The sequence below is a fragment of the Theropithecus gelada genome, chromosome 10 (genome assembly GCF_003255815.1).
Source record: "Theropithecus gelada isolate Dixy chromosome 10, Tgel_1.0, whole genome shotgun sequence".
Taxonomy (NCBI): Eukaryota; Metazoa; Chordata; class Mammalia; order Primates; family Cercopithecidae; genus Theropithecus; species Theropithecus gelada.
Window position 1 is genome coordinate 48,507,276 of NC_037678.1, and position 19,095 is coordinate 48,526,370.

Below are 19,095 nucleotides of genomic sequence, written 5' to 3' on the forward strand. Positions count from 1 at the left end.
AAGAACATTAAATTCTAAGATTATAAGCTCACACCTATAATCCCAGCACTTTGGGAGACTGAGGCGGGTGGATCACTTGAGGTCAGGAGTTCCAGACCAGCCTGGCCAACATGGAGAAACCCCACCTCTACCAAAAATGCAAAAATTAACCAGGCAAGGTGGTGCACGCCTGTAGTCCCAGCTACTTGGGAGGCTGAGGCAAGAGAATTGCTTGAACCCAGGAGGCAGAGGTAGCAGTGAGCTGAGATAGCACCACTGCACTCCAGTCTGGGTGACAGAGCAAGACTCCATCTCAAACAAACAAACAAAAAAGAGCAAGTCCAATCAGCCAGGAGTTGCAGAGTACCTACTCTATCATAGAGGGATTCCCATCCTCGTTTTGCAGGGTGCTAGGAGTTGGAGATACAAGAATAGATGCAAAATAATCACAAAGGAGCACACAGCCGAGGGGGCTGACAGAGACTTATGGAAGCACAGTAGCTTGCTCGTAATCCCACAGCAGATCAGTAAGAATCAAGATCTGAGCCCTTGTTTGTCTCAACCCAAGGCCAGAGCCCAAGCTCCTAAGCCTCCAGGCTTGAGTCAGTACTTAGTGTGTGCATGGCAGCTGATTAATAATTGGGTTTACTATATTCCAGATTGACATGTACAGTGCTGAACTGGAATTGAGTTTACAGCCCTAATTATGGTGTGCCTGGTTGTGTATTCAGCTTTTATTTAAATAGTATTTTTTTTTTCTTAAATGGTGATTTCTGAAAGAGGCCTTTCCCAGCTTTATTTCTCTCTCTTAGCTGCCTTGGCTTTTCTTTTATAATAAGGATCACACCCTGTAATCCTATGTTTATATTTACAGGATTGTATGTTCAATGACATGGAGCGCAAGAAGGGTAGAGACCCACCATCTTTTACTCACCTCTCTAAACTCAGGCTTACATATAGCCTGATACTCGACAAGTATTCGTGATAGGGGTTAAGCTGAGTATATTGTTGAATAGAACCACAATAATTATTGCTTTGCAATTCTCTTGAATGTCTTTTCCAGAGCACCAAGTAGTGTAACTTATCATATTTCCCTTCTTTCATTGGCTGTTAGGAAGCTCAAAGTCATATCTGCAAACCCTTCATAGCAAGTCTGTAAATCAACATGCGCATTTATTTTCAATCCTGTTCTCATTTGATGTTCCAAATTTTGTTCTTCTATTTTCTTTTGTTACATGCTATTTCATGCTCTCATAATCTATTGTATATGTCCTTGTAAGAGACTCTAAACTTGAATTAAATAAATTGCATAGTCTGTCGAATTTCTGGCCTGCAAAGAAAAAGCATGCCCTTTCCAACACCATGGTATGTCTCCAGAGCAGTAAACCAACCTGAGGTTACCTGATTTCTGGTGTCCAAACCCCTTTGGGAGTAAGGTTTACACGACTAGGGGTAGTCGAGTGGATGAGAAGCTATTTCCTTCCAGTTAGGTGGTTAGGTGGTGGTGGAGGTGGTGTTCTGAAGTAAATGAAGGTAAAAGGCAGACGGAACTGCAAAATCTCACAGAACGTGTTTTCCCTGCTCTGACCATGACCTACGGTTACTGGGGAAGGAAAGTGCCTACCCAGGTCAACCCGGCAGCCTCAGTGGGTGAGGGGCACTGGATAGAATACTTGGGGTGCCAGGGAGGCATTAATGCCAGAGAAGTCAGGTGCTCAGTTTTTATTGGAGTTGGGAGGGCAGCCCCACATCAGGAAGAGAACCTGTTTCTGCAGGACGGTCGGCGAAGGGAGGACTCCACCCAGGCTTGTGTTTGCCCTGCTCTGTGTATTCAGCCAGCAGGCTCTGCACAAGGAAGCAAAGTGCAGGGAGCCAGGCTCCACCAACAGCTCGGCACTGGACAGCACGCACTGGAGACCCAGGACCCTGTGCAGGAGCAGCTCCAGGGGACACCAGGGGACTGAAGATACTCCCACAGGGGCTCAGCAGGTAACTGCTTTCAGATCCTTTAGGCATGGCTGGAGAGTTTGCTGTTAGTGGTAGACGGTGTCATATAGAGGCCAGGGGTCAGAGAGGGTCAAGTTTGATCCCAGCTCTGCCTTCTGTTCACTGTGTGGCCTTGGATGTGTGTAAGCCTCAGTTTCGCTATCTGTGTAATGAACCCAAAGATGGCACTCATCTCAAAGTTCTTAGCTTTACAAGGAGCAAATGACAATGTGGTCAGTGTCAGGCACATAGCCACATAAATAGCTCCTATTTGGTGGAACCATTGAGGGTCTTTTCAAGCACAGGACTTGGGGAGAAGTCAGTGGATGGAGGGATAGGCTGTGTGATTTGGGGATCCATCAGGGCAAGAATCCCCCACAGCTGAGTGGAATCTGAGCCTTCACCTTAGGCATTGCCTAAATAAGTAGGGAGATAGGAAAAAGGACTTGTGGACTGCCTTTTGTGAATCTTATTTCATGCTCAAGACCACCCTGTGAGACAGCTGCTGATTCAAATCCCGGCTGCAGGACCTCTGATGTTTACATGTCCCCCTGAACCAGTTTCCTGCCTGGAAGAGTCATTGCGATTAGAATGCGGGTGCTCTGGAGCCACACGGCCAGATACCAGCCCCAGCTCCACCCCGGGCTGGTTGGGTGCCCTGGAGCAGGTTCCCTCAGCCCTCTGGGCCTCAGTTTCCTCATCTGTAAAATGAACCTAATAACAGTACTGAGATCAAAGGGCTGAGAGGACTACTGTACGTAAATACCTATGCAGTTAGTAACTCTTAGCTGTGGTTCTTGTTTTTGCTGTTACCATCATCTCCATTTTACAACTAGGAACATGAGGCTGGGTGAAGAGGGACCTGGACCTGGTTCCAAGGTCTCATGGAAAGGACGCTGTGGAACTGGAGTCCAGTCGGGCCTGGGATGAGGGTGCAGCCAGTGAGACTGTCACCTTGGGCAGGAAATTTAAGGGATGCCCAAAAACTCTGTCATGGAGATAAATGGTATGTTAACACAATGTTTTTTTTGTTTTGTTTTGTTTTGTTTTGTTTGAGACGGAGTCTCGCTCTGTCGCCCAGGCTGGAGTGCAGCAGCGCGATCTCCGCTCACTGCAAGCTCCGCCGCCTCCTGGGTTCACGCCATTCTCCTGCCTCAGCCTCCCTAGAAGCTGGGACTACAGGCGCCCGCCACCACGCCCGGCTAATTTTTTTTTTGTATTTTCAGTAGAGACGGGGTTTCACCATGTTAGCCAGGATGGTCTCAATCTCCTGACCTTGTGATCCACCCGCCTCGGCCTCCCAAAGTGCTGGGATTACAGGCATGAGCCACCGCGCCCGGCCCACACAACATTTTTAGAAGTCAAAATTAGTGGCGAGACACCCATGATGAACAAACTACGAACATGTTAGGGAAAGATAAGATCAGGAACAGCGTTAATTATGATTTTCATAAATTTCATGTTAAAATACTATTCATCTCCACGACTGAGCTTTTCGGCGTCCCTTACATTGCTCCCCCCAAATCCAGGGTCTGATCCGCCTCAGCCTTGTGGGGATCCTGAGCCGATCGCAGCGGCTTCAGGTCCTGGGTGTATATACTCAGGGTCTGCAGAGGGCGCTTCCTCCTGAATAAAGACGACAGACGGGGCGGGGCATGCTAAAGTATCTTTTCATTTAAGCCAGGGTGGGGGAACAAACCAATGTCCCAAATCATAGAAGATTCTTTTTTTTCCAAAGAGTTCTGGAACGTAGAAGGGTTTTGATTTTAGGAAAAAGGCATGGACTTTGGGAAAAGCAATGGGCCCGTTAAAGCCCATGGGTTCTGCCTGCTTTACCATGACCAGAGACGTGGAGGGAGAGGAACTGAAAAGGCTTCGGGTTAGGGGCGGGGGGACCTTTGCACCATGCAGGCCCATCTGTCCTGCTCGAGTATTAGATGTGAGTTGATTGTCTCTGTGTCTGCAGCTTCTCTTCAAGCCAAGTGCCCTGCCATGAAGCAGTTCAGGATTTAAGTGCCTGAGTCACATAGACCCAGGTTCAAACCCCAGGTGTGCCTCTCTGTAGCTTTCTGACTGCTATTCTTGGGCAGGTAGGACTAGCAAGGTGCCTACTCTCGTGGAGGTGCCATTCGTGAGAGGAGGGGATGCATTGCTCAGCCTTGGTTTCTTTGTCTGTGCAATCAGGGAATAATGGGATTTATTCTGCCAGTGAGCACCTGGGAGATAAAATGCAGGGAGGCACTCACTCTCTGCTGTCGATTCTGCACCGGAGATGGTTGCCCTCCTGCATTTTGTGCCCTGCTATGCTCACCCTGGTGCTGCCTGGCACATAGTAAGCCTCCAATTAACATTACCTGCGATTATCATGCATTTAAAAATGTTTGGTGGCCGGGCGCAGTGGCTCATGCCTGTAATCCCAGCACTTTGGGAGGCCGAGGCAGGCGGATCACAAGGTCAGGAGATCGAGACCATCCTGGCTAACACGGTGAAACCCCGTCTCTACTAAAAACACAAAAAATTAGCCGGGCGTGGTGGCGGGCGCCTGTAGTCCCAGCTACTCAGGAGGCTGAGGCAGGAGAATGGCGTGAACCCGGGAGGCGGAGCTTGCAGTAAGCCGAGATGGCCCCACTGCCCTCCAGCCAGGGGGACAGAGCGAGACTCCGTCTCAAAAAAAAAAAAAATTGTTCGGTGCAATAATAAGACTATGAGAGTGAGCTCTAAGATTTTTGGGATTACCACCCATTTGTGCAAACATAATTAAGTACTCCAAGAGCAAAACATCAATCACCAAGCAGCCCTAAAACACCCAAGGTAATTTCGATAAAGGCACCGCTGCCCCCGGACCCACAAAGTCCCATACCAGGAATCAGAGCTTGAGCAGTACAGTGATGACTGGATTTCAGTCGCCTATGTCCCCTTGTGCAGGAGGCAACCTGTAGCACTGTACATGGCACTCCTGGTAACAGCTACCATGTTCCTAGCACCGTGCGAGCACACACAAGGAGCTGCAGGACTGTGGGGCAGGCAAAGCGGGTCTGTTCTTTCCTCCTGCAAGGTGTTTACTGACCTTGGGGGCAGAGGGCTGGTTCTGCTGGGTGTGCCAGCCTCGCCATGTCGGCATCACCCTCAGCTGAGCGATGAGGAGGGCCCCTGGGTTACCTACATTCCATTGCATTGATCGAAGGTGTTGCTTGTTTACTTGGTGACTAATTCTGTCACCATTCCACCCTTCAAAACCACCTTCCCTTCCATTTAACAGTCATCTAGCTGCCTGCTGGCAATGACATTTCAGAAGTGCTTTCTCCAGGCCAGCTTTCATGGGGTTTGGCGTTTGGCCTGTTTCCAGGAGGAGGGCCTACTGTTAATCTGTAACTACAAGGAGGCGACATGGAACATCTATCACTGCATAGAAGAGGAGGGATTTGAGGGCAGCTTCCGTGAGGCCAATTCACTGATGGATCAGAACACAGAGCTAACTCAATTATAACAATAATAAGCTAAATGAATAACATTAGCAATAACTAACATTTACTTACCTGAGTATTGCCAAGCCCTGGTGCTATATCCTTACAGTGATTATCAATGACTCTTCAATTATTCAATCCTCACTTTATTTTATTTATTTATTTATTGAGACAGAGTCTTGTTCTGTCGCTCAGGCTGGAATGCAGTGGTGCGATCTCAGCTCACTGCAACCTCTGCCTCCCAGGTTCAAGCAATTCTCCTGCCTCAGTCTCCCGAATAGCTGGGATTACAGGCATTATGCCTCCACATCTGGCTAATTTTTGTATTTTTAGCAGAGACAGGGTTGCGCCATGTTGGCCAGGATTGTCTCCAACTCCTGACCTCAAGTGATCCACCCACCTCAGCCTCCCAAAGTGCTAGGATTACAAGCATGAGCCACAGCGCCCAGCCTAATCCTCACTTTAGATTGTACCATATATATTCCTTGCCTAGTTATAATTTTCTCGTTTCAAGAATGAATATACAAGAAATATTTTATATTCCATGTTCTATTGTATTACATATAAATAGTTCATAAAATTATAACATCACTTATACAGCAGAAGAGATAGTATAAAGTATAGAAAGTAGAAAGTTAAGAGTCTAAACTCTCGACTTGAGTTTGTGAGGTTTAAGTCCTGATTCTCCCACTTACTAGAAGATGCTCTGTATTAGTCAGCTTGGGCTGCGGTAACCAAAATACCATAGACTAGGTGGCTTAAACAACAGTCATTTGTTTTCTTATAGTTCTGGAGGTTGGAAGTCCAAGATCAAGGTTCTGGCTGATGCATTCTTGGTGAGACCATTCTTCCTGGCTAGCCAACAGCTGCCTTCTTGCTGTGTCCTCACACCGTTGAGAGAGAGAGAAAGTGCTCTTTGATGTCTCTTTTTATAATGACACTAATTCTATCAGATGAAGGTCCACCCTTCTGATTTCATTTAGCCTTGATTCCTTAGAGGCCATATGTCCAAGTGCAGTCATATTGCACGTTAGGGTTTCAACACGAATCCAACACGAATCCATAGCATGATCTTAAGTGAGGAGCTTGAGTACCCTGGGCTCAGGTTCTGTATCTGTAAAATGGGGACAATAAAGATGCCTGCCTCATAGGGCTCTGATGAGGATGTAGAGGTAACATAGAGACGCGTTCAGAGCAATGCCTGGAATAAGGTAGGCACTACAGAAATGTTAGCTATTATTACTGCTAATGTATGGCCCATTTTATTTACTGCTTATACGAACAGCTTATCTCTATTCCTCAACTGCTGTGCACCAGCCACCCAGTTATACAACACATGGGCCACACCCTTCTAATCTTCACAGGAGCTCCATGCAAGGAATCTATTATGGTCCTTCCTTCCACCCCTCCCTTCTCAGACAAGGAGCCCGGGCTTACGCACATGGCCAGTGTGAGCCAGAGGGGAGCCCACGCAGAGGGCTTGCGCTATTTCACCACCACGGATGAATTTGCTCACGTGCTTTTCAGAAATGCAGATCCCTAGGTGACACCTGGCTATCAACACGAGGAGAAAATCCCCAAGTCCGGGAGCTAGACCAGGGTCTCTTAATACCAGCACAAGCGACCCTCGGCAAAGCAGGCAATTCTTCACTGGGGGAAGGGGGCGGTCCTGGGCATTGCAGCACCATCCCCAGCCTCTACCCACCGGATGCCAGTGCACGCCCCCCAAAGCTGAACCGTGACAATCAAAACTGCAAGCAGGCATTTCCAAATGCCCCTTGGGGGCAGAAATCGCTCCTGGCTCCAGAAACACTGTGCTCCACTTACTGTGAGGGAGAAACAAAGAACAGCACATTTCCAAAGAGAAAGCGTTTAGCAAAGCAATGGAAGTCATCAAGGAATAGGACAAGAGCCAAAATACGAAATATAGATATACAGTCTTGGAAAATTGGGACCAAAATAAAATACCCTAGACATTGTAAATATGGCATCTATTTCTATAGTGTGTGTGTGTGTGAGATAGATAAATTAGATGATAGATAGATAGATAGATAGATAGATAGATAGATAGATAGATACTTATCATAAAGTTGAAATACTGTCAGTCGAACCATCATGAGTTGAGTTTGGGACATGTATATCACTAACACCTACTAGGTGCGTGCCCTGCCAGGCACTTTCTCATTACCTTGACCCTTCCCCACGGTACCACGATGTGTCAGGACATGCCTCAACCTCTGTGCTCCGGTTTCTCATCAGACAACTGGGAAAATAAAAGTACCTAACCCGGAGGGTTGTTGGGAGGACCAAGAGAAGCAAATATATGCAAATCAGAGCTGTTCAGCACAGAGAAAACACTCCAAATGTGTTTATTATTGTCAGCATTATGAATACTGTCATTTTCCACAAGAAAGATACGTTCAGAGGGGTCAAGTGCTTTGCCCAAAGCCCCATGATGGTGGGATTTTACAGAGGCCTGTCTCACTGCAAAGCTCTTGTTCTCAAGAGGAGAGAGGGGAGCCCCAGAGATGCAGGAGGGCGTGACCGCTCGACTCGGGCAGCCTCTGCGGGGCATGCGGGCTTGCTTCTGAACAACCAGCTGCAAAGCCTGCCCCGCCCGCCAGTTCTGGAGGAAGGGAAACTGGAGACCCAGGACAGTTCTCTTGATTTGCAAGCGGACAAAACAGTGCGCCAGCAAAGCAGTGCCCCTAGAAAGGTTATGAGTGTATTCAGATGCCTGGGTGACGGTGGTCTGTGGACCCCGAAGCCTGAGCTGTTCCTCAGTCTGAGAATCCCTGGGCCTGGTTGTCTAGGTCAGGGTAGGCAGCAGCCAGGAGAGTTCTGACCCCAGGAGACACTCGTTCTCTCACCCCAGAAATATCCAGAACAGGGGCTCTCAGCCATGGAAACCACCTAGAGATCTTGAAAGTACCCCGATGCCCGGCCCCACCCCAGAGAATCTGCTGTCCTCGGTCTGGCTGGGGCCTGGGCATGGAGATCTCAGAACTCTGCAGGAGGTTCTCACGTGCAGCCCCGTCTGGGGACTCTGGGGACAGGCCCCCAGGATACAGGCAGGAGGCGGGGAAGTGGAGGGGCTTTCTCATCTGATCCCCCACAATCAACCCCCAGTGGCAAAGTGCCACACCCTCAAACACAAGTCTAATTTCAAAAGCAACACCCCTCCACCCACCAGAGCTTAGTATGTTTAATGTCAAATAAGGTCATAAAGACGAAACACTCATATAATCAGTTCATGAAAAAAAGGGCATTTTAACACCCCATTCAAACTTTTTCTTTTTCAAAAATGAAAGCTAGCTCTTTCGCTTGTATGTTTATCACGAAAAACTCTATCTGATTTACTTTTCTCTTTTTGGGAAATGGGAGAAAACTATTACAGACAAAAATTACTGTCTGAACTGCCTTGAGCCTCAGTTTTCCCATCTATTAAATGGGGATTTTAAAAAAAGTCTCCATGTAAGTCATTCTGGTTTGCCCAGGATTTTCCAGTTGTAACATAAAGAGTCCCGTGTCCTAGAACATCCTCATTCCTGGAAAAAGCCTTGAAGATGGTTTCACCATCACAGTGTTTTTCATACTGTGAGAATCACTGGGGCATTTGCTAAAAATACAAATTCCAGGGCCCCAACTTGACTTTTTGGTGAGAGGATCACGGGAATCAGAAATGTTGCCGGATTCCTCAGTAGAGTCTCACTACCAGGCACCTGTGGGAGAAACGGGCTTCAAAGAGCAAAGATCATATCGGGGAGAGTCCTATTCGTGCTAACACTTGCACAATGCTCGTTATGTGCCAGACCCTGTTCAGGGCACTTTGCTTCTATTCACTGGTTTGATTCTCATACCAGCCCCTTGAGATGGAGGCTATAATTATCCCGATTTTTACAGATGAGGAAACTGAGGCCCAGCGAGGCTCAGTAATGCTCGGAGATTCCAAACTCCAGAGCCCACGTTCCCATCCTGTGTGCTGCACTGGTGTCTACACAGAGCTTCAGCGCTGGGTTGGCACACCGCAAGCTCTTCATACAAGTCATATATGGTATCATTATTACGAGTTCCAGGACCTTTGGGGCACTGGCACTGAAAGAGTTGCCATCTTCTTGCCAACTGTTAACAGAAGACTTCATTGCAAAACATCAAAATGCTTCTTTCAGTCCTCCCAGTTGTTTGGACCTAGTCCTGTAGTCTGAATAAATTCACTTCTGCTAATATTGACGTCAGCCAACAGATGGCAGTAACCTTTTGCTTTTGTCCCACCCAGATAAATCCTGTTCCTTAAAAGGTTGACGGACAGGCAGGAGCAATTTAGCAACACATGCATTATAACTGCTAGTGGAAAGTGACAATATCTGAATCCAGGTTATCACTGAAAAAGACACGCCATTAGATTTTCCTTCTTTCAGTCCCCTTCACCTTGAGGTGGCCGAGAGGCTACTTAGGATGTGCAATGATCAGAATAATGTAACCCCAACTCTGTGAGAAGAAAAAGCTTCTCTCCTACGTCCATACACCACGCATCTTCCAGCTCCAAGATTTTTCAAAACCTCCAGCGTTGATTCAAAGTAGCTCTGTTAGGATTGAATTTACATTAAATGGGAAGAACTTTAAAATAAAGCTTGTAAACCTACTGTTAAAATAATTTTAAAAGTTGTTAAAAGCTGAATTTAGATAGATACTTTGTGTATATATATTCTCGCATGTGCATTTATGAACGTGTTTGTGTGTATCCTTGACCAAGACATTTAACCTGCATGCCTCAGTTTCTACACCAGCAAAATTGAAATAATAACAATACCTCTGCCTTGTTGAATTGCTGCAAAGAGCAAATTAGTTTTACTGCAAATAAAGCTCCTAGAACAGTTTCTCAACAGATGATAAGCACTCACCAAATGTTGTCATTGTTATTACTCTATCATTTCTATGATTTTTTAGAGTTGTCATCATTGTTTTTATACATAGTAGGTTCAAATCCCGGTAAACTTTCTGTAAAGAGTCAGATAGTAAATATTTTAGGCTTTGCAGGCCATAGGTCTCTGTTGCAAGTACTCAGCCCCGTCATTATAGCATGAAAGCCATCACAGACAATATATAAATAAAAGGGCATGGCTATCTTCCAGCAAAACTTTATTTATGGATGCTGAGATTTGACTTTCATATAATTTTCATGTGTCACATTCTATGATTCTTCTGATTTTTTTTCCAACCATTTATAAATTTAAAACTCATTTTTAGCTCACTGGCCTACTGAAACAGGCAGTGAGCTGAATCTGGCCTCTGCTGTTCTTTGCCAACCCTGGTCTTGAGGATTCAATGTTATTGTCCCATTAACAGACAGAAGCGATGATCTGATGCAAGGGTTTGAGTCATGGATTTTTATAAATAGAAAAGAGTACAAAACAACAAGTGTCCTATATGTTTTAGCAGTGCTCAGCTTTATCATGTGGTATGATCAGAAGACATACAGAATCCCCAGATGTGGTTATGTATTAAATTCCTGCAAGAGAACACATGGTGAGATCCACGACCTTTTGTTTGGCCTCCTCAATATCCAATTGCTCAACGCGTCTACTACCAGGGAGTATAAACTCACACCAAAGGCGAGAGATCCACAAGAATCCTGGTGATTCATTGGCTCCTTTCAGCCAGAAATCAAAAGTCCTAATTTTTATTCCAAGAGCCACTGGAGCAGATAAGCCAGAAGCTAGGTCTTTGGAGATGGGCTACATTGGAATTATGTGTGCAAGAGAACTTTAGGTGGCCAGACAGCAGGCCTTTGGAGTGGCTGCAAGGGTTCTTGTGTAGGGATCGGATATATTAGGAGTCAGTTCCTCACTGGATGTTTGTCCTTGGTGAGTCTTGGAGGCTCCATTCCACCTTTTTAAGGAAAGCTAGTAATATGCAGAACATTCCGGTGGTTAGGAGCACAGCCAGACTGTATTTGAAACTTGCTCATTAACTGGGTGACCTTTGGAAAATAATTTAAGCCCCTTGAGTTTCGGCTTCCTCGTATGAAGAATGAAATCATGATGCCTCTATCACACAGGAACGCTATAGGACTACATGAGACAATACAGGTGAAGCACTCAGAAATTAGAGCTTGGAATTGAGAACATGCTGAGTAATGATTTCCTGTTATCATCATCATTATAACAAAGCTCTTCAGAGGTTTGGTGATGATGTGGTCGTGTACCTAGGTCTGTGCCTCATATGTGAGAGATGTTATCCATGGTTATTCCCTCCATTGACTAATAATAATTGAGCTCCCAATAAATGCAAACACATTGCTAAGATTAGGAGATACAAAATTGGATGAAGGTAGACACTGCCTTTGACCTCAGGGTGCTTACCATTTCTTTAGGAAGGGAGACATAAATACTCAACTTTGCCCTTCACCTATGGGACAATAACCACATTAATGGTCATTTCAGAACCATCCTACCCAGCATTGCCACAACCTGCCATCTCCCATATGATCCCATCTCACATGATGTTATTAATTACTTTTATTCAACGGGGCGCAGTGGCTTGCGCCTGTAATCCCAGCACTTTGGGAGGCCAAGGCGGGTGGATCACATGAGGTCAGGCATTCGAGACCAGCCCAGCCAACATGGTGAAACCCCATCTCTACTAAAAATACAAAAAAAAACATTGCCGGGTGTTGTGCCACGCACCTGTTATCCCAGCTACTCAGGAGGCTGAGGCAGGAGAATTGTTGAAACCCAGGAGGCGGAGGTTGCAGTGAGCTGAGATTGAACCACTGCACTCCAGCCTGTGCGACAGAGAGAGACTCCATCTCAAAAAAAAATTACTTTTATTCACAACTTAGAACCCTATGCGTTTTTGTTTAATAAGCACATATGTTTTGCTTAACATGAGCTAGACATTGTTCTAACCAGGTCACAAGCATTAACTCATTGGGTCCTTATAGCAGTCTTATGAGGCACAGTGAGGCTAATTAACTCTCCCAAGCACACACAGCCACAAGGAGCAGAGAGAGGATTCATGCCCAGACAGTTTTGCTCTAGAGTCTGTGCTCATAACCACTGTGCCATGCTGCCTTGAACTATCAGAAATGACCTCATTTGTGGATTTATTGTTCATATGTTAACTCTCTCCCTGTGTAGCATATTTCAGCTCTGTGAAGTCAGAGGGCCTTGCGTGTTTAATTCACAGCTGTAACCCTAGTGCCTCGCATAGCTGTGCTCAATAGACAAGTCATACGCTGCATAATGATACCTTAGTCAATGATGGACCACATACACTTAGTGGTCGCATGAGATTATAATATTACGTATTTACTGTACTTTTTCTGTTTCGATATGTTTAGGTGCACAAATACTTCCCAGTGTGTCACAGTTTCCCCAAGTGTTCAATGTAGTCGCACACTGTGCAGGTTAGTGGCCTAGGAACAATAGGCTATACCATACAGCCTAGGTGTGTAGTAGTCTATACCATCTATGATGTTCACACAACCATCAAATCGTCTAACGATGCATTTCTCAGAACATTTCCTCCCCCTTGAGTGACACATGACCATATGTGTTAAATCAATGAAAGCATGAAGATATACCCAAGTAAGTATATAATTACAAACCCTGCTAAATGCTATGAAAAAAAAAAAAAAGGCAGTAGTGTAAAAGGTTTTAATAGGGGAATTAATTTAGTTTGAGAATCAGAAAAAGCTAAAAATTATTATTTCAATTACCCTCATTCTAAAATCTTAATAGCTGTGACTCTAGCTAAGAGAGAAAAAAATGCTATCTACACTGAATACACTTTTCATAATGATAAATATTTTCCCCTATCAGTGAAATGCAACTGAAAATTATGACTGCGTTTAACTTTAACTCTTTTGAATAGATGAGTCCAAAATCTCATTTCTATTCCCCAAAATAAATATAAGCAATGATATAGTTGAGCTGTGTCTCTACGCAAACTCTTTTTTTTTTTTTTTGAGACGGAGTCTCTGCCGCCTGGGCTGGAGTGCAGTGGCCGGATCTCAGCTCACTGCAAGCTCCGCCTCCCGGGTTCACGCCATTCTCCTGCCTCAGCCTCCCGAGTAGCTGGGACTACAGGCGCCCGCCACCTCGCCCGGCTAGTTTTTGTGTATTTTTTTAGTAGAGACGGGGTTTCACTGTGTTAGCCAGGATGGTCTCGATCTCCTGACCTCGTGATCCGCCCGTCTCGGCCTCCCAAAGTGCTGGGATTACAGGCTTGAGCCATCTACGCAAACTCTTATCTTGAATTGTAATCCTCATAATCCCCACGTCAAGGGTGGGACCAGGTGGAGATAACTGGATCATTGGGGCAGTTTCCTCCATGCTGTTCTCGTGATACTGAGTGAGTCTCATGAGATCTGATGATTTTATAAGCATCTGGCATTTCCCCAGCTCGCACGCATTCTCCTGGTACCCTGTGAAGAGGTGCCCTCTGCCATGATTGTAAGTTTCCTGAGGCCTCCCCAGCCATGCAGAACCATGAGTCAATTCAACCTCTTTTCTTTATAAATTACCCAGTCTCGGGTATTTCTTCATAGCAGTGTGAGAACGGACTAATACAAGCAATTTGTTCAGATCTCAGCTGATGATAATACAGCCATGGGCAACTTGCCAGGCCTCTGCACGTTCGTATCGCGTGTAGTTTCGTTTGGTTTTGATTTCTTTCTCTCTTCCTCTTTCTCTCCATTATAGGAGAAATGGGTAATCAAATGAGCGTTCCCCAAAGAGTTGAAGACCAAGAGAATGAACCAGAAGCAGAGATTTACAAGGTAGTGTAGTAACCATTAAAGGGGCATCAGCAGGAAAAAAAAAAAAAAAAAAAAAAAAAAAAAAGAACTTCCTGTATTTGACAAGTGTGTTGACTAAAAAGTCCTGGCTGCTGATTGATTGTGTCTGTGTGTGCAAGACAGTGGAGTGAGGATAACCTAAAAGGTGTCAGAATCAGCATATTAAACTCGTGCTCCACCCCTGACTTGACAAGTGCCCATTTGAGCCTGGGGTGCCCTCCGTGCGAGGGGTCAGAGCTTCCTGTGAGGGTGGGATCCCCTGAGCTGAGGCACCATGCTGTGCTCTCATAATAACTGGAGTCCACTCTTGGAGTGAGTTATTTTGTTCTCCGAGGTGTGATAGAAAGCTGAGGAGCTTCTAGAAACACAGCCTTTAAGTTAAGTTTAATTTTTGTGAGACATCCTTGTATCTTCGAGGTTCTTCCTTGAGTTCTTCTGATTTTGCCCCCTAAGATTTGTCTCACAATGTCACGTGGTCTGTTTCAGGACAACGCGTCTGCTCAGAACGGGGTTCCGGTGGTGATGTCGACCCACACAGTTCAGCACTTCGAGGAAGGTCGGTGGGAAGGGCACTCTGGGAAGGGCAGCTATCCTCTCATGGGGAAGGAGGGTCTGCAGGTGCTGTTTATGGTGGAAAAAAAAAAAAAATGAGAGGGTTGAAGCCGCAGGTTCACTTTGAAAACACTTGCATTTGTTCCTTGGGCTACCATGCACGGGTGGCTTACACAACAGAAATGTATTGTCTCACAGTGCTGAAGGCCAAAAGTTCAAAATAAAGTTCTCAGCAGCAGTGGTTCCTTCTGAGGATCATCAGGGAGAACATGTTCCATGCCACTCTCATCGGCTTGTGGATGGCCATCTTCTCCCTGCATCTTCATGCCATCTTCCCTCTATGCACATCTAAATTTCCCCTTCATCATATGAAAACAGTCATGCTGGATTAGGGCCCACTCTAATAACCTCATCTTAACTTGATCATCTGCAAAGATTCTGTTTCCAAATAAGGTCACATTCACAGGGGGTTAGGACTTCAGCAACTTTTGGGGCGATATGATTCAGCCAAACAATGGATCTCTTCTGAGCTTCTGACAGCTGGGGGAGACTGAGGAGTTACAGCAGATAAGATAAAAGCAATAGAGTGAAAACATGAAGATTGGCAGGCCTAGGTTGCAGTCCCTGCCCTGCAGATGACTGGCTGTGTGACCTGGCACAAGACATCTGCTTTTCTCAGCCTCAGTTTTCTCATCTGTAAAATGAGGATAAAAGTACCTACCTCAGAGAATTGCTATGAGGATTAAAGGAGGTTGTTTATTAAACATTTAACATGGTCCCCAGCGATATTTCATATATTCCTTTCCCCAAAATGTGCACAGCCTCTGCCATTATCAGCACTTATGAATTCCTCTGAAACTGGTAAATTATACAAGACAGCAGAATTTTGTCCACATGAGGGCAGTGTTAAAACTGAGGCATATATTTACCTATTTGAGTTTATCCTGGAGTATAAGACTATATAGTCAATGCTTTCAGAGTGGTCAGGTTCTACTATGTGACGGATACATATAAACTATATAAGAAGAGCTAGTACAGCCCAGTAGTTGAGGGTAAGAACTCTGCAATCAGACTGCTGGCTTTGCCACCTACTAGCTGTGTGACCTTGAGCAAGTTACATAACCTCTCTGAACCTCTGGCTCCTCATCCATACAGCGGAAGTAATAACAGTACCTATAGCATAAGCATCTGATATAACAAAAGCACATACCACAGTGCCTGACAGATAATAAGTGCTTCTATCATTATCATATTACGGTTATGGGTGTTTTCATTCACATATAAGATTCTGCGCTTCGGTTTCCTTTCCTGAGTAATGAAGGAGGTATATTATAGCATTGGTTCCAAAGGTTTTAGAATTTCCTGGGGAATGTATTAAAATTTCCGTGCCCTAGTCTCATCCCATAGCTGCTATTCAGAACACCCTAAGGTTGGGGACTAAGAATCTGAACTATTAGGGGCTCTGTAGAAGGTTCTTTTTAAAAAAATTTCATAGCTTTAGGGTAAAAGTGGTTTTTGGTTACGTGGATGTGATTATATAGTGGCAAAGTCTGGGCTTTTAATGTACCTGTTACCCCAGTAGTGTACATTGTACCCAATAGGTAATTTTCAACCCTCATTCTACTCCCACCCTCCCTTCTTTGGAGTCTCCAATGTCCATTATACTACCCTATGACCCTGTATACACATAGCTTAGCTCCCACTTGTAAGTGAGAACATGCAGCATTTGGTTTCTGTTCTTAAGTTGCTTCACTTAGAATAATGGCCTCCATTTCCATCCAAGTTGCTTCAAAAGACATTATTTTGTTATTTTTATGGCTGAGTAGTATTCCATGGGGTGTGTGTGTGTATATTTTTTATATATATTATATATATAATTTATATATTATATATATAATTTATATATATTATATATAATTTATATATATAATATATATAATATATATAATTTATATATATAATTTATATATTATATATATAATTTATATAATTTATATATTATATATATATTATATATATATATAATCAACACATCCCTCACCATACATAGCTACTTTTTTGTTTTTGTTGTAGGGTGTGGTGAGGACCCTTATGATATACTCTTAGCAAATTTCAAGTGAGCAAAACAGTATTATTAACTTATATTTACCATGCAACTTATTCATCTTATGAGTGAAAGTATGTACCCTTTGACCACAATTTTCCCTGGACCTCAGCCCCTGGTAATCACCATTTACTCTCTGCTTCTATGAATTCAACTTTTTTAGATTCCACATGTAAGTGAGATCATATAGTATTTGCCTTTCTGTGTCTAGCTCCTTTCACTTATCATAAAGTCCTCCAGGTTCAAGTTGCAAATGCCAATATTTCCTTCTTTTGTATGACTGAATATTCCATTGTGTGTGTGTATATTTATACACATGTATATGTGTGTGTCCATATATATATTTTATTTATCCATTCATCCACTGATGGACACATAGGTCGTTCCCATATCTTGGCTATTGTGAATAATGCTGCAATGAACTTGGGACTACAGCTACCCTGCTTTCATTTTTTTAGATATATACCCAGAGGTGGATTGCTGAATCATATGGTAGTTGATATGGTTTTGCTCTGTGTCCCCACCCAAATCTCATTTTTAGTTGCACTCCCATAATTCCTATGTGTTGTGGGAGGGACCCAGTGGGAGATAATTTGAATCATGGGGGCAGTTTCCCCCATACTGTTCTCACGGTAGTGAATAAGTCTCGTGAGATCTGATGGTTTTATCAGGGGCTTCCACTGTTGCATCTTCCTCATTTTCTCTTGCCACCGCCATGTAAGAAGTGCCTTTCACCTCCCACCATGATTCTGAGGCCTCCCCCGTCATGTGGATCTATAAGTCCAATTCAACCTGTTTTTCTTCCCAGTATCGGATATCAGCAGTGTGAAACTTCTTCCTAGTCTTTATCAGCAGTGTGAAAACAGACTAATATAGTAGTTTTATTTTTTAACTTTCTTAGGAACTTCCATACTATTTCCCATAATGACTATGCCAGTTTACATTCTCATTTTGGCCCAATTTTTAATCGGGTTGTTTTCAATTATCCTCTTATATTTAATATGGAGTACAAGGGCAGGGAATGAATAGGGAAAAATTGTTGGGATTGAGAAAGCCTGTCTCTCTACCCTTCTCTCTATCCTCCATCTCACTCTCTCTTTTCTTTCCTCTCTCACCTGTAATATATTTATGTTTTATAGATGTGTATATATATGCATGTGTATTAACATATATGAGATATACATATGCATAGGTATAGCTCATGTATGTGTATATCTCACATATGTATATGCACATATTTGAGATATACATATATGTATGCATATTTCATATATACGTATGTATATCACAAAGATGTTCCCGAAAGGAGGGACACAGGCAAGAGAAACCGAGGACAACAGTCTGAAATAGCAGTTGCTGTGTGAACACCTGCACATGACAAGGGAAAAGAAACACACATTTACAAGTCATGGGTTATTTGTACCTCGCCCTCATACCTGGCAGTCTTGCTTTCAACATCCTCAGCTACCACTGGGGAATTTGTAAAGAGTCCCAGTTAATCCCAAGGTAGCAATTTTGCCTGTTACTCATTTACATCTTCAACCTGTGCAACTTGCTTTAGAGTGATTACCCCTTTTAAGCTTATTATTGTCCTCATGCTGTTTTCCTAAGATTATTAGCTAAGTTATAATTTTCAGTGCAGTTGTAAGGGGTATAAAATTGGAATTCTGAGTGCCTTTTTTTGTCTTTCAGAGAGAATTCTTTGACCATGTCTTTTGATGCACATTTCTATTGATCTCTGTTGGTATATCCATATATGTATATAGATATAGAAAAGTCATTGGAAAAATATGTAAATAGAAATCTAGGTGACTGTTTGGTTTCTTTTTATCTATACTTTTCCTATTTAAAAAAATTACAATTAAAACAGTTCATTGGTGATACAGTTTGGTTGTGTCCCCACCCAAATCTCATCTTGAACTATAGCTCCCATAATCCCCATGTGTCATGAGAGGGACCCAGTGGGAGGTAATTGAATCATAGGGGCATGTTTTTCCCATGCTGTTCTCATGATAGTGAATAAGTCTCACGAGATTTGGTGGTTTTATAAATGGGAGTTCCTCTGCGTATGCTCCCTTGCCTGCTGCCATGTAAGACATCCCTTTGCTCTTTCTTTGTCATCTGCCATGATTGTGAGGTCTCCCCAGCCATGTGGAACTGTGAGTCCACTAAACCTCTTTCCTTTATAAATTACCCAGTCTTGGGTATGT

At 44.0% G+C, this 19,095-nt stretch overlaps 1 protein-coding gene across 4 annotated transcripts in view; it reads left to right on the forward strand.

Annotated features, from left to right (window-relative positions):
* The first annotated feature begins 1,568 nt into the window (after positions 1 to 1,568).
* The window catches only part of BCAS1 (breast carcinoma amplified sequence 1), a 128,909-nt gene continuing 111,382 nt past the window's right edge, over positions 1,569 to 19,095 (forward strand). For 3 of the 4 annotated variants that reach the window (XM_025398904.1, XM_025398905.1, XM_025398903.1), the window contains exons 1-3: positions 1,569 to 1,968; positions 14,135 to 14,211; positions 14,716 to 14,785. In XM_025398904.1, coding sequence (XP_025254689.1) covers positions 14,140 to 14,211; positions 14,716 to 14,785 — 142 coding nt within the window. In that variant the 5' untranslated portion in view covers positions 1,569 to 1,968; positions 14,135 to 14,139. Of the gene's footprint in view, positions 1,969 to 13,839; positions 13,886 to 14,134; positions 14,212 to 14,715; positions 14,786 to 19,095 lie in introns of those variants that run through there. The other variant, XM_025398906.1, reaches the window with a different exon arrangement.